Source organism: Centruroides vittatus, unplaced genomic scaffold (assembly GCF_030686945.1).
Source record: "Centruroides vittatus isolate TY-2023 unplaced genomic scaffold, ASM3068694v2 contig_900, whole genome shotgun sequence".
NCBI lineage: Eukaryota > Metazoa > Arthropoda > Arachnida > Scorpiones > Buthidae > Centruroides > Centruroides vittatus.
The window spans coordinates 2,423,910-2,437,216 of record NW_027122591.1 but is presented as its reverse complement, the minus strand read 5'-3'; the positions used below and the strand labels follow the sequence as shown (position 1 = coordinate 2,437,216).

Genomic DNA, 13,307 nt, shown 5'->3' with positions numbered 1-13,307 from the left:
AAAAGTGACAACAATGAGATACTTGCACCAATAATAATCCACCATTTTGTAAATATGGTAGATTGCCACATATGCAGCAGGCCCTTTCATTTTTTCAATCTTGCTCTATTAGAAGGATGTAAGGAGTGCAACCATGGCCCACTGGTATTTCCCTGTTAAGAGTTAAAAGAATCTGTTTCAAGGGCCAACAGGAAACATTGGTCAGTTCCTTCAGATAGGAAGCTTGTTCAATCCATGCTTAGCAGTGGCACACCCAGAGGGGGGCCAAGGGGCCTAGTACCTTCCAAAGAAAAAAGGAAAACAAACACTAGAAAATTTTCCAAAAGTCTTTTCCTAATTAAAATTCATTCTTTAATTTATATTGTGTCGTGGCTTCTATACTACTTATGAATTAGTGATCATATAAGGTGGGAATTTTATTGAATTGGCATTAAAAATGTTTTCTATCTGTTCAACTCTGCTCCCCCAAAATTAAATCCTGAGTGTGCCGCTGATGGTTATTGATATATTTTTAATAATAATTTGAATTGCATTTATGGATTAAAGAAGTTAAAAAGATACAAGTTAAAAAAAATCATTTAGATGAGACTGATAAAATTATATTGTCTGGCCTAAGTTTTAATTTATATTTATATTGTGGAATTTGAAAATCATAAGCAAAAACTATCATACTGCAATTAAAATTTGTGTTTAGCAATGATCACTCGTTATTTTGAAAAACAAATTTTGTTAATCTTTAATAAAACAAGCAATCATTTATTGTGACATTGTCACAATTCCGAGCTACAATTTTTAATAATATTTTAAATTTATTTAATTTAAAATATATGCTCTCCATCTCAAATTAGTACTGTAGTGTCTTGCTCCTACCACATTATAGTTTTCCTGATAACAGTAGTATCATGACTGTCATCTATGTAACTGCTCTGGGGAAAATTTTTGAATTGAAATAATGTGACTTTGATCTGTATGTGAAGTTTGTATATAGTTAACTGAGGCCTCCTGCACCTAATCTTTCCATATCTGGTCTTGACTTTCATCTATCTAATTCTGTTCTCAATATTAAGGAAGGAAAGACAGATGTACAACAGTGGGAATTTATAGGTCTACAATTTTTTCAAATTGCAGCGTGATTATAATGATTATAGAAAAACTGTTCAGTGATATTCTAGATATTTTCATGTATGGATATTTAGAGGTATGTGGATTATAAAAGTTAGAAACTGCTGATAATCCTTTAGCTTTCAATTGCAATCCTTCATGTTGTTTTCTTCAATGAATTATTCTGTAATATAAATGACTAGCAAATGAGCCTGGCATAGCTCGGGCAAACGATTTAAATGATTTGGTAAATATTGTACGTTTGGAAATTAAGTTATTACTATCAAAAACAAAAAAATCGCATCTAAAATAGTACAGTAGAAGCTGTCCTTCAGGTTAAGCCTTAATCCTCTCCATCTCCCCCACAGGGGGATATTTCGAAAAATCCCTTCTTAGTGTGCATTTTCGTGTTGTACCCTAACTGTGTACCAAATTTCACCTCTTTCGGTTCAGCAGTTTGCTCTGGGCGATGATGAATCAGTCAGTCAGTCAGTCAGGACATGTAATTTTATATATATAGATTATGTTTAACATGAAAGAGGAAAAAATAGTTAAACTAAGTTTAATTTAACAATATTACTAGAGGTCAACTAAAGATCATTATAACTTATAATTTTACATAAAATGTAAAGTAATATAATGATTTGTATATAGGATAACCAAAAAAAGACCAAATGCAAATTTTTACAGTTATAATTAACAAGTACTCAATACTGAAATTCTGTATAAGTTAATTCAATTTTCAAATAAGTTAGAAGGGAATAAAACAATATCTGACAACCAGAAAATCATTTAACTGTATTTGGGTTAATAATGTATACTTATATACAGGAAGATTTGAATAAAAAGGTACATCAATACGTATGTTTATAAACATATATATGACGTGTAAAGATTAAAAAAATTCTAATTGATATTACAATTTCATATTATTTTATAGAAATTAACAATCAGTTAAAGAATATCAGAAAACTGTAGCAACATATTTTGATAAACATGGAAATTTATATTATGAATTTCATGTAAAGAGTAATTTCTTATAAATAGTAATAAATTTAACTATAATGTTTAACCATAAAAATGGATAACTTTGGTTTTGAAATAATTTTATTAATTAAAAATTAAATAACTATTTAATAAATATTCCATGAACAATAATGGCATAATCTAAAATCATTTATAGTTTCTAAATATTTATATATTATGATATATAATATTTCTTTTATTTTATTTTATAGTTAAATATTTTATTCATAATGCAAAGCAAAAACTGCTGCAACAGCAAACAAACTATGATTTTCAAATTTATATGTTGCAAAATTATCAAAATTAGTATTCCATAAATTCCCATTAATCATGTGAAGAGACTGATCAGCTTTCTGACCAACGGTCACAACACTTATTATTTTATGTCTAGAATATAAAAAAAATTCAAATAAATAAACAATAGTTTTTATAACCACAATTAATTATTTATCTATTTTTTTTATGTAAAGTTTACCTTATATATTTGAGACTTTTCACTTCAATGAGTATATCATGGGATATATCTTTTGCCTTTTTACAAGCAATGTTGCACTCATATGTCTGTCCAGACAGAGCAGTAGTTAAGTGTTTCTCTAATATAGCAGTTACTTTCTCCACTTCAAATTTATAAGGTATATCAATTTGATACGAATTTTCATATTGTGGCTGAAATAAATATATTCATAAAAATTTTTTAAATATTAACTATTTAATAGAATTATAATTTAATTAAAAATGAATATGTTGATGTTCAAAAGTCAACATCTGGAAAATTATCATCTAACAACTTTGCAATATAGATGTAATGATAGTATCGATAAACAAATATGTATTATTAACAAAAAGAAAAAATTATTCAAAATGTTTTTGAATGATTTAAGTATCGTCTTTTTGTTAAATAATAGGCATAAGGAGTTCTATCAAGTCTGTGCATGCTATTTAGAAGTTAGCTTGAATGTTCCTCTCTATTTTCTATCTATATTTTATTGCATGTTCTTGCAAAGATCAGCTATGTTAAGGTTTGGAAATCACTAAAGCAATTTCTGATAGTTGTTTTTAGGTCTTCGACTGTTGTACAGTACATTTCTCAACTATGCCTTACACTTTCCTTTACAACAAAGCCATGTAACTACTATTGAGTTTACCCTTGTTAATATATTAATATGTTATGAAGAAAAACAACAAAATCAAAGATCTCTAAATTCTTATAAAGTATTTGTTTTGTTCTCTTTCACAATGTCCTGATTATAAATTACTATATGTTATTAAGCTTAGATTTCAAGACCTTATCAGATCCATAACCAATTCATTTTACACTAAATTCATCATTAAGACATTCTCTAACTACAACAGCAGACAATTCTTGTATAGGGACTTCTTTGTGGCCATTCTATATAATAAAACATATTGTTCATTGTTATCTAAGAATATTCTTAGTAATCTTTTCATATACAGGGTGTATCAGTACAGAGGTTACAAACTTTCAGGAGAGATAGAGTATGATGGGAAATCACATAGACAATGGGACAATGGGAAATCACATAGCAATGGGACCTAGATGATGGGAAATCACATAGCAATGCATGGTCAGAAATGCTTTCCTGGCGCAGTAGTGACGACACAAAACACAAGAAAAGAAGGACACGAACAGGGTGAGAAAACATGTTTATTATTCTTAGTACAGCAAAAATCAAAGAAGGTGTTCGAAATTACGACCCCGGGCCGTGATGCAGGCCTCACATTTCCAGCCAAAGACGTCCCAGCATTTTTGCTGTACTAATAATAATAAACATGTTTTCTCACCCTGTTCGTGTCCTTCCTTTCTTGTGTTTTGTGTCGTCACTACCGCGCCAGGAAAGCGTTTCCGACCATGCATTACTATGTGATTTCCCATCATCTAGGTGTACTCTATCTCTCCCAAAAGTTTGTAACTGCTGTACTGATACACCCTGTACATATACAGTAAACCCTCTGCTGACTTGGACAAATTTATAAAAAATGTATTTGAATCTTTATATTCTTTAATAATATTTTTACTAGAAAAAATATCTTAATAACTCATAAAAGAAAAACTATTAATAAATTATTAGATCTTTTCCAAACTATTTTGATACTTAATGAAATAACCAATACACCTTTAACAATGGGTTAGGTTGGAGGAATAACATTTTAACCCAGTTAATGGGCTATCTTCAAGTGTGAACAGAATAAGAGGACCTTTCCTCTTATATCTGTTCATGCCTGAATGAACAGATTAAATGGAAATTTAGTCTGTGTACTCAACTTCTCAGTTACCCATTTTCTTAAAATTTTATCTCAAAATCTTTGAATATCCTTAGAGTATGTTAAAAAACTAAATTTGGAAAGCACTGTTCTAAACTGAAAGCTGTATTACATTCTCTTATTTTAATATCTTTGTTATGCAAAAAAACAAGAGAATATATTTTATCCAGTCTGTCTTTTATACTTATCGATTCCATTTGTTATATAATAAAGTATGCTAAATAAATTAAGTAATTTAAAACAAAATAATTTAAGAATTAATTTTAGTAATAAAAGTGCTTTTAAAAAAATAAATTATTACTCTTTGTTTTCTTTCTAATAGCATTTCAACCATTATTTTAGGTTTGATACCAATAACATCAATCTTTCCAACGTCGGCATGTTCTAAATCTTTTTCCGATCGAAAACTCCAACTAAAACTTTTATCTAATTTACTTTTCGACAGCTGAAATTCCCGATCTAATTCTTTGTATGAAACAGTATCTTTATCGTCGTCTATAATTATTTCTTCCAAGGACTGACGAGGAATCACGAATCCCACTTTACGTTCTCCTTTATCATCGTGGTGCCCATCTGTCATTTGTACTTCAACTTTTATTATTTCTTCTTGTTCAGTCTTATCATTCTCTTTAAAGTCAGTTTCATCTATTTCCAGAAACAATTTTTCTTCTTCTTCTTCTTCAATTTTTATTTTGTCATCATCTTTTCTTCCAACTTCTTCTTGATTTTTCATTTGTATATTTGTTTCAGGATCTGTTTCTTGTTCTACTTTATCTATTTTCATTCCAGATTCAAGTTCCTTAATTTTTTCATCATCATCATTAATTTCTGCTTCTATCAATTTATGATTACTCTCATCATCATTGTCATTCATTTCAGCTTCTTCCAATTTATCATCCTCCTTCTCATTACTATTCAATTCAGTTTCTTCTTCGTGACTTTCAATTTTATTTTTTTCTGGTTTATCATAATCTCTTCGAACATCGTCATTTTCTGTAGTTGATAAATCATCCATATTTAGTAAGAATTTTTTGTTTCTATTTATTTTACTTTAAATTTAGATGAATTAATGTAGTGGCGCTTTAAAAATAAACAAACATTTAGTAGAAGCTCTTTATTTTAAAATATAAATCCGTATACATAAGTAAATATATACAGAACGAAACTCGAATAGAATGAGTTAGTTTTATCACCATGGAAACGTTACGAGCATTTAAAAATGGCGGGTTATGAATAAAAATATACTTTTAAATTTTAGACGAACTTATTATATTTTATTTTTAACACTTATACGATTTAAGATATTAATTCATGTGAGTAATGTTTAAAAACGTTTAATGAACACACTTCTAATATATAGTCTTGCGCATGACGTCACGCCCGAAATAGAACAGTACATAAACATGATACGGTGCAATGAATCGATTTCAGAATGAAAAGGAAAGGGCTCGAAATGATTGTATTGTTTCTTAACTCCCGAAATTCGTTAGAAAGCGTATGGCCGCATTTCTTTATGCAGCGTGTGTGTAGCGAAATGACGTCACGAGCAGTGTTGGCCAATTAGAAACCAGTGTCAGCGCGTTCGCTGTAAAGCGCTTCTCGAGTGCTGCATAAAGAAACGCGGCCTATTTAATATGCACGTTAAGGTGACATCAGTGCCAAATTTCGTCTTAGCGGCTAAATTCTGAAGTAATATTTGTACCCGAAATCGAAACCGCATACTAAAAACAGTATATATATATATCAAATTTAGCTGAGATTTGTCCAAAAGTTTTCTATAGAGAGTTCCGAACTCTTTAATTATGATCATTCAGTTTAAAAATTAAAGCTAGGACACCTAGGCACTAAATACTGTATCATATAACTTACACGATTTTTAGGGCATAGGTGTCCTAGTTCTAATAATAATAATGCATTAAAAAATTTAACTTAAATCTTTTATTTTTAAATTTTCATACAAAACATTCTCTTTTTTTTTGTATAGAAAACTATAAACTCTTTTTTGAAATATTGCTTCAATTGCAATTTTTCTTTCAGCATATTTACATTAGAACACTTTAATAAATATTAAATAATCAAATTTTGATGTAAAATTATTTGCAATGTTCATAAAAATCAGCTATCTTTAATAACAGCTTCATCCCAAGGGCCATAAATATTTCTAAAAACCAGAAAAATAAAATGTCACAAACTTTTTATATTAGTACTTGAATACAGTATGTAATACAACTTACTCTTTATATTTCTGGCAATAAATAAATCCAGCTGGACAAATAAAATTAATAAAAAATATTAATAATATAAAGAGAATGGCACAAATGTAAGAAATACTTCCTATTGCAATCAATGCAATAACTGTCAATACTATAGTCACTATTGTCTGCAACTTCAATGAAACTTTCTGAAAATAAAATAATAAAGTTTATGTATAATTTATATAGCATTTTGGAATGATTTTAAATTGAAATTATAAATAACCTGTATTGTTCTCCTCATGAAAGGAGCTAAAACAAATATTCCGGCAGCAGACGTTAAAAGCGTAAATGCGTGAGTTGTGCTGGGAAGTCTCGACGCTAAACAGACGGCTCCAAATATTGCCGCATTTAGGGATAGAGTACTAGAAACACTATTAAACAAAAAATTAATTTTTCACGTAATTAGAATATTATAATAAGTAATAAAACTTACATTGCTGCGTCAGCTCCGTAATCTTGAAAGACGATATGGGCAATCATCGTGCACGTAACCATAGCATAAATAGTATCGGTGCTTATTGTCTCTGTGAGTGTTTTTAAAATTGGCGATAAACCGTAGCCAAAAATGAGAAAAATCATAAAGCTTTTACATTCAGAGAAAATCTCTAAAAAAGTATAATATAACATTAGTAAATATAGATATTTACTCTTTATTTAAAAAGATAAAACATTTTCATACTACTAATAGTCTTGAATTTAAAACTTATTTTCCATTCTATAATGATATACAAGATGTATGACAAGAATGTAGTGATGCCAATTCCAGAGAGAGTTGTTAGAGGAGTAATTATCCCATAGTCCAAATAAACAAAGATCATTACAAAAATAAAAGTGCTAAATAGATGAAATATTACTTTTAAACTGTAATTCACATGAATAAATATCCAGAATGCAAGTTCTTACCAACTTATTTCTTGTGTTACTATTGTCATGGCTACAAGTGCTTCACTCAATGTATAACACCTGAGATTCACTTTAAATGAAAATTAGAATGTGTTATTTTATATAAAGTATCAATATTTATCAATTTGTAATACAAATGTATATTGATAATTTCTAAGAAAATGAATTACCATTCTTCCTCAATTCAGAAAGAAACGAATCATCTACATAATGATCAGCAACTCCTTGTTTCTCGTAAAGTACCTTTTTCCATTCTCTTTTTTGGTTCGTATTTGATTTTTTACGTCCCATGTCGTAATTTGTTTACATTTGAAATAACGTAAATTACCAAAACAACACACTTCCACTTCTCACGTGTTTCTATGTAAAGTTCTGATTCTTATCGCCAGATGGCGAAATTATCGTGTGAGAAATTTGAATTTGAACATTCGTCTGCCTAATAATATAGAATTGACGTCAAGTTTATAAATATTATTACTTTATATGTTATACTTTTCGTTAATATTAATTTTAAAAAATGTTTAAATAGAATTTATAAATTATTAAATTTATGTATAAGTGCTGTCAATCGAATATGTTTAGTTTTATATTTTATTAAATAAATAAAAATTTTCAAGAATTAAAATATCTTGCTGATTAATAATTATTTATCGGAAAGGCTTTTACAAGTGCTTTCTGTTTTCATTATTCCATTTTTATTCGGACATTTTTTTGTTCTTTTTATTTCGCGGACACTGACATGCCGCGTTCTTCCCATACCCAAAATGGGTTATGTCGGGCCCCGTCCCTCACCACCCGGTCGCCCCATTGTGGGCCTGGCCGAACCCATAATGGGCCTACTAAAAGAGGCCCTCTTAGTGCCCACAGGGTGGAAAGAGTTAAAAAAAAAAAAAAAAAAAAAAAAAAAAAAAAAAAAAAAAAAAAAAAAACCCAAAATGGGTTCGGCAAAGATCACAATTGGGACGGTCGGATAATGAGGATATATCCGAATTGTCTCACTCATGAAAATTTCTGAGCCGAACCGATCTCGAATCTGGAACAATTGTTACAACGGATCCTTCCGTAGTAATAATTGTTTTTTATTTATGGCATACCGACTAGTGCGGCTACATAAAAGGCATAGTGAGACCCTGTATATCTTAGACAGCCTGGCCATGAAGAATTTCTATGTGTTGCACGCCGAGAATTCCATAAATACTTCCTGGCGTTTCCGGATTCGATCCCAGATCTCCAGAGCGGTAGAATAACGCCTTTATCGGTATTAAGTAGCCTGAGAAAAGACAAAAGGACCAAATTCTTTATCTGGAATCAAAGAAAAAAAACAAAGGAGGTTAAGCTTTTTTAAATGTCGAATTCAAACGTATGAATTGATCAATGAATTTTTTTTAAAGTTATTCAGTCGACGAACTTATTTTAAAATATGTTTTTAACAATTATAATTTAAGAATCGATGTTTATTCGAAGATAGACAGATGGCCGACACGTGCCTTGTGGGGGGTTGGGTGAGTCATTACTTCAAACTTTAGCACGAAGCTATTGGACTGTATCTAATTTTAAATTACATTTTGTGGTCTTATTTTGAACATGGGGCACTAGCGGGAATTTATGTTAATCGATGATAAATATACACATATTCTTTAAAATATTAATATCATAAACAGTGCCGTAACTAGAGCGGTGCCCAGGCACAGGGCGTAAACCCTGAAGGGGCGTAGAAATGACCTGGACCAAGTTTTATATCATAGTTTTGGGGCGTAGTTACAGAAGCTCGCACAGGGCGCATAAAAGACTAGTTACGACGCTGATCATAAATTTATCAATTGACGTTCATTTTCCCCACACAAGATTTTTGAAAATCTGAAGATTCCCAAAATGTTTGTCAGGCACGCTAATGATGGCCGAGGCGATAAAGGCACCACCCAGCTTGCCATTCTGGAAACCCCAGTGTAGAAGTGCAGAAATTTTTACTGTTATGTTACGTTCTCGTGTCTCTATTGTGGACTTGGCCAAACTCACAATAGCCATGAAAAAGGCTTTCTTTGTTGACTATATACGGGGCGTCAGAGGGAGATGGAGATCCGGGAATTTTTTCTCGGACACATAGTGGTTCATGTCTCTATAAATTTAATGTTCATATAAACAAAAAAAAAGAAAAAAAAACACAGTCTTTAAGACTACTTTTTATTAACAAAGAAACATTTAATGTAATTCAATTCATTCAAAGAAAAAGCAGCAAAACGAGTCTGCTAAAGAGCAAAAGCGACCCGCTTTATCTTCGGACCCCATACAAGCGCTCGATAGACCTGTGTATACAGGGCCATCGTGCTCTTGTATGGAGTAAATTTCTCAACAGATAACGCATCTCAGAGACTAACCACTTCCAATTTCTGACTTTTTGCTGATGTTAATCAATGTTGTTGCGAGTTTGAATATTTCTAGAAATATTGCTTATGGTTTTTTGAGATAATGAGTGCAAATTTACATCCTAAACATAAATGAAGACAGTATGTCGTGTAGTGCATTGTGTTAATTTCTTAGGTTTTGTTTGTTTTATTAAGTTATGGCAAAGTTACGCTTGGGCGATCTGCCTAGGCGGATGCCTTCCGAGAGGTCTTTTACGGGTAGGTGAACCTACAGTTGTGAGGATATTTCGGGACTGGCTTAATTGTACTATTGTACCATTTAATTGTATATATTATACTAACGAATACAATTAAATGGCCACAAACGAATACAGTTAAAAAGACTTGCCAGATATTTTCAATGGCCCAATGTTTGAAAATATTAGGTGCATTATTGGCTAATTAAACCCTTTCAAACATTTATATGCTTTAAAAGCTTCTTTTGTTTAGGTAGGTATAGGCCTAGGTAGTTAGACAGTCTATACAGTATATACACACATTTGACCGTCGCTTTACGACTGGTATAAATTTTCTATTGCGTATGGTTATACGAAAAGCCATATTTAAATACCGTATTTTTCATTTGTCATTTCGATGTGGTGTTATACAGTTTAAGGTCTAAATTTATTTTATTAAGCCTGCGAAAAACTAAAGTTCGATTTACGACTACTGTCCACCAACTAATTAGTTCGTATAAACGGGGTCTTTCTCTATATCAGGGTTTCCCAACTTGATCACTAGCAATCCACGCAAGTCAGCCGATTTATCAGGAAGATTCGCTAAATTACTAGGGTCGTTTGGGGGTTGTAAGACAAATTTATTACATATAAAAATATAATAACAATTGATATATTTTTAGATTTTAGTGAACTATGCAATAAGGATTGGGATTGATAGGGTAAGGCAGCGCAACATACGGGCGATCTGCCAAGGGGTGTGCCTCTTTGAAGGACTTTCTATGGGAAACTGGCCCCTATTTAGGTATTACAAACGTGGAGAAAACTCGGAAGATTCATTGGCGCGTTATCCCATGGGAAAAATAGGCAATTGCCAATCGTTTATAAGAAAACATTTTCCAAAAAAATTCCTCCCGCAGAAAAATTTGTGCGAAGTCAATACTGTACATGAGGACTCTAATAAAAATTTTTCTGGTTACCATGAAGCTATTACACGCCACTGGAAAGACTCCACGTGGTCCAAGGTCCTAGAATTTTAGGATCTTGCACGTGGCCAACCGGTTGGTGAGGAACACCGTCAACTGGGCGCCGGCCAAAATAAGAGATGAACAACAGACAAAATACAAATTTTTATTGTTTTCTTAATAAAAATCACCATTCTTTTCTATTGATCCTACCCGGTAAATTTAAATAATAATTCTCAAGAAACGATTAACTCGTTTTCTAAAAAGTATTATTTGAATTTACGAGTTAAAAGAACGATTTAAAAAACATATATACTGTATACAGATTACATACCGTATTTATTTATTTATTTTTACAAGTAAATAGAAAAGTCTCGAAGAACAACTATATAAAAATAAAAATACATTATACATTAAATACAATATAAATTAAAACAAAAAAAAAAGAAGTATAAAAGTTCTTCGAAGGAATTTGTTTTCGAAGAACTGCTTTTCTTTCATGTCATTTGTTAACCGTTCTGATCTAAAATAATTAACGATGCTACGGTACTTTATTCGAAAACATTTCCTTTTCCTAAGTTGGAATTAACTCGTAACTGTATTTACTGTACGGCAGTGTTTCTCAATCGGAAAACCACAGAACATTTCAAGGAAGCCAGAGCAAACTCTAGAAGGCCACATTCAGAATAAAATATTAAAATGTCGGCTTATCGCCTGTATTAATAGATATATTAAGCTCAGAAGAGGCCAAAGGTCGAAAAAATTGAGAAACACTACTCTACAAGACAATCGAAAACTTGGCACGAACCAGGGAATAGAGAGGGCCGTTTTTGCCTTCTGTTTTCTGAACAAATGAAATGTGTAGAACATTTATTTATTAATTACTTTACTTTTTGTTAGTGAAAATAACATTAATTTATAGGAATAGGAACCACTCTAAGCCCCAAAATTTACTCCTAGCCTGGGAAAAATTCCCAGTTCCCCTGTATATATGTAGTCTATAGGCCTATATAAAATCAACGATTCTTGTCAAATCCATTCTTTATCAGGGAAATTTAGATAAACTTTTTTACTGTTATAAAAACAAAAGAAAATAAATGATTTTAAACAATATTATTTAAAACATAGAATTAGAATCAGAAATATAATAAATTTCATTATGATTATTTGCAGGTCCAAGTGGAGGATACTCGGAAGAGCGATTTGGCTCGAACTATGAACACAAAGCGGCCGTAAAATCTAACCTTTTATGTAATAAAAGTGATATAAATTAGTTGATTTCGTCAGTCCGAAAAGCCTATTTTTATTTATTTGATTGGTTTTATTTACACAGGCTATTTTTATGGCTTCCAAAGAAGGATGGGGCCCTCATTAGTTACTGGTCTTGACCCTACTTCATCTCTTTCAGGATTAGCTACGTGTTATTTTATATTAAAGTTAAAATTTTTAAGAGAATGAAGAAACTGTATATTTATCAGGTTATAAATACAGAATTTCTTTATTTATTTTCTTGAAAAGTTAAATGATAATTTCGTGAACGTCTATACATTTTTAATAAGATCTTGTATCCAATATATAACTTATTTATGCAGTTATTCGGCTGATATAATATTAACCCGTATAAACCGAATTGTTTTTTCCTCTTTGGCAGGTTTCCGTTTTGAACAGGTTTTTGAATATTTTTTTTATCTTTAAACACTACACCAGATAAATATAAATGTCGAACATTTATGTTTTTAAAGGAATTTTATTATTAGGCTAGATTCAAATTAATCCGAAGTGATTCCAACTGGGAGTATTCGAATTCATAAAAGCATTCGATTCTGCCCTGGTTAATTCAAAGGAAAGACTAATTTTAACAAAGTCGACCTTCGTTCTTTGACAAGGTTCGAAATCGTTCTGGGAATACATCTGTTCTGCCATTATCGTTATACACGGAGGAGATTTTACTAATTTGTCTACGAGCGAGGCCATTATAAAGCGAGTGCAGCTGTTCCCTGGCCCGAAGAAAACTTGGGAACACGTAATACTTTCTATCCCTATAAATTAATGTTATCTTTACTAACAAAAATGAAATCTTTAAGAATACTTTTTATTGATAAAGAAACGTTCTACTTAGTTCATTTGTTCAAAATAAATTGTCAAACGAGATGCCCTTAGTAGGTCTCTCCCACCCGCTTGTATATGGGGCCGTAT

The 13,307-nt window shown here is 31.1% G+C and overlaps 2 protein-coding genes across 2 annotated transcripts; both read right to left on the bottom strand.

Moving 5' to 3' along the window:
• Positions 1-2,334: 2,334 nt before the first annotated feature.
• Positions 2,335-5,590, bottom strand: LOC136983983 (microfibrillar-associated protein 1-like). The gene is made up of 3 exons (XM_067280878.1): positions 4,712-5,590; positions 2,603-2,793; positions 2,335-2,514 (listed from the first exon to the last, which is right to left on the bottom strand). Exons 1-3 carry the CDS (start codon positions 5,423-5,425, stop codon positions 2,349-2,351), a joined length of 1,071 nt encoding a protein of 356 aa, XP_067136979.1. The 5' UTR covers positions 5,426-5,590; the 3' UTR covers positions 2,335-2,348.
• Positions 5,591-6,434: 844 nt separating this feature from the next.
• Positions 6,435-7,976, bottom strand: PIG-C (phosphatidylinositol glycan anchor biosynthesis class C). Its single transcript, XM_067281014.1, has 7 exons — positions 7,739-7,976; positions 7,569-7,638; positions 7,345-7,499; positions 7,099-7,270; positions 6,889-7,036; positions 6,645-6,811; positions 6,435-6,571 (listed from the first exon to the last, which is right to left on the bottom strand). The coding sequence occupies exons 1-7, from the start codon at positions 7,857-7,859 to the stop codon at positions 6,526-6,528; spliced, it is 879 nt and encodes a 292-aa protein (XP_067137115.1). The 5' UTR covers positions 7,860-7,976; the 3' UTR covers positions 6,435-6,525.
• Positions 7,977-13,307: the final 5,331 nt, after the last annotated feature.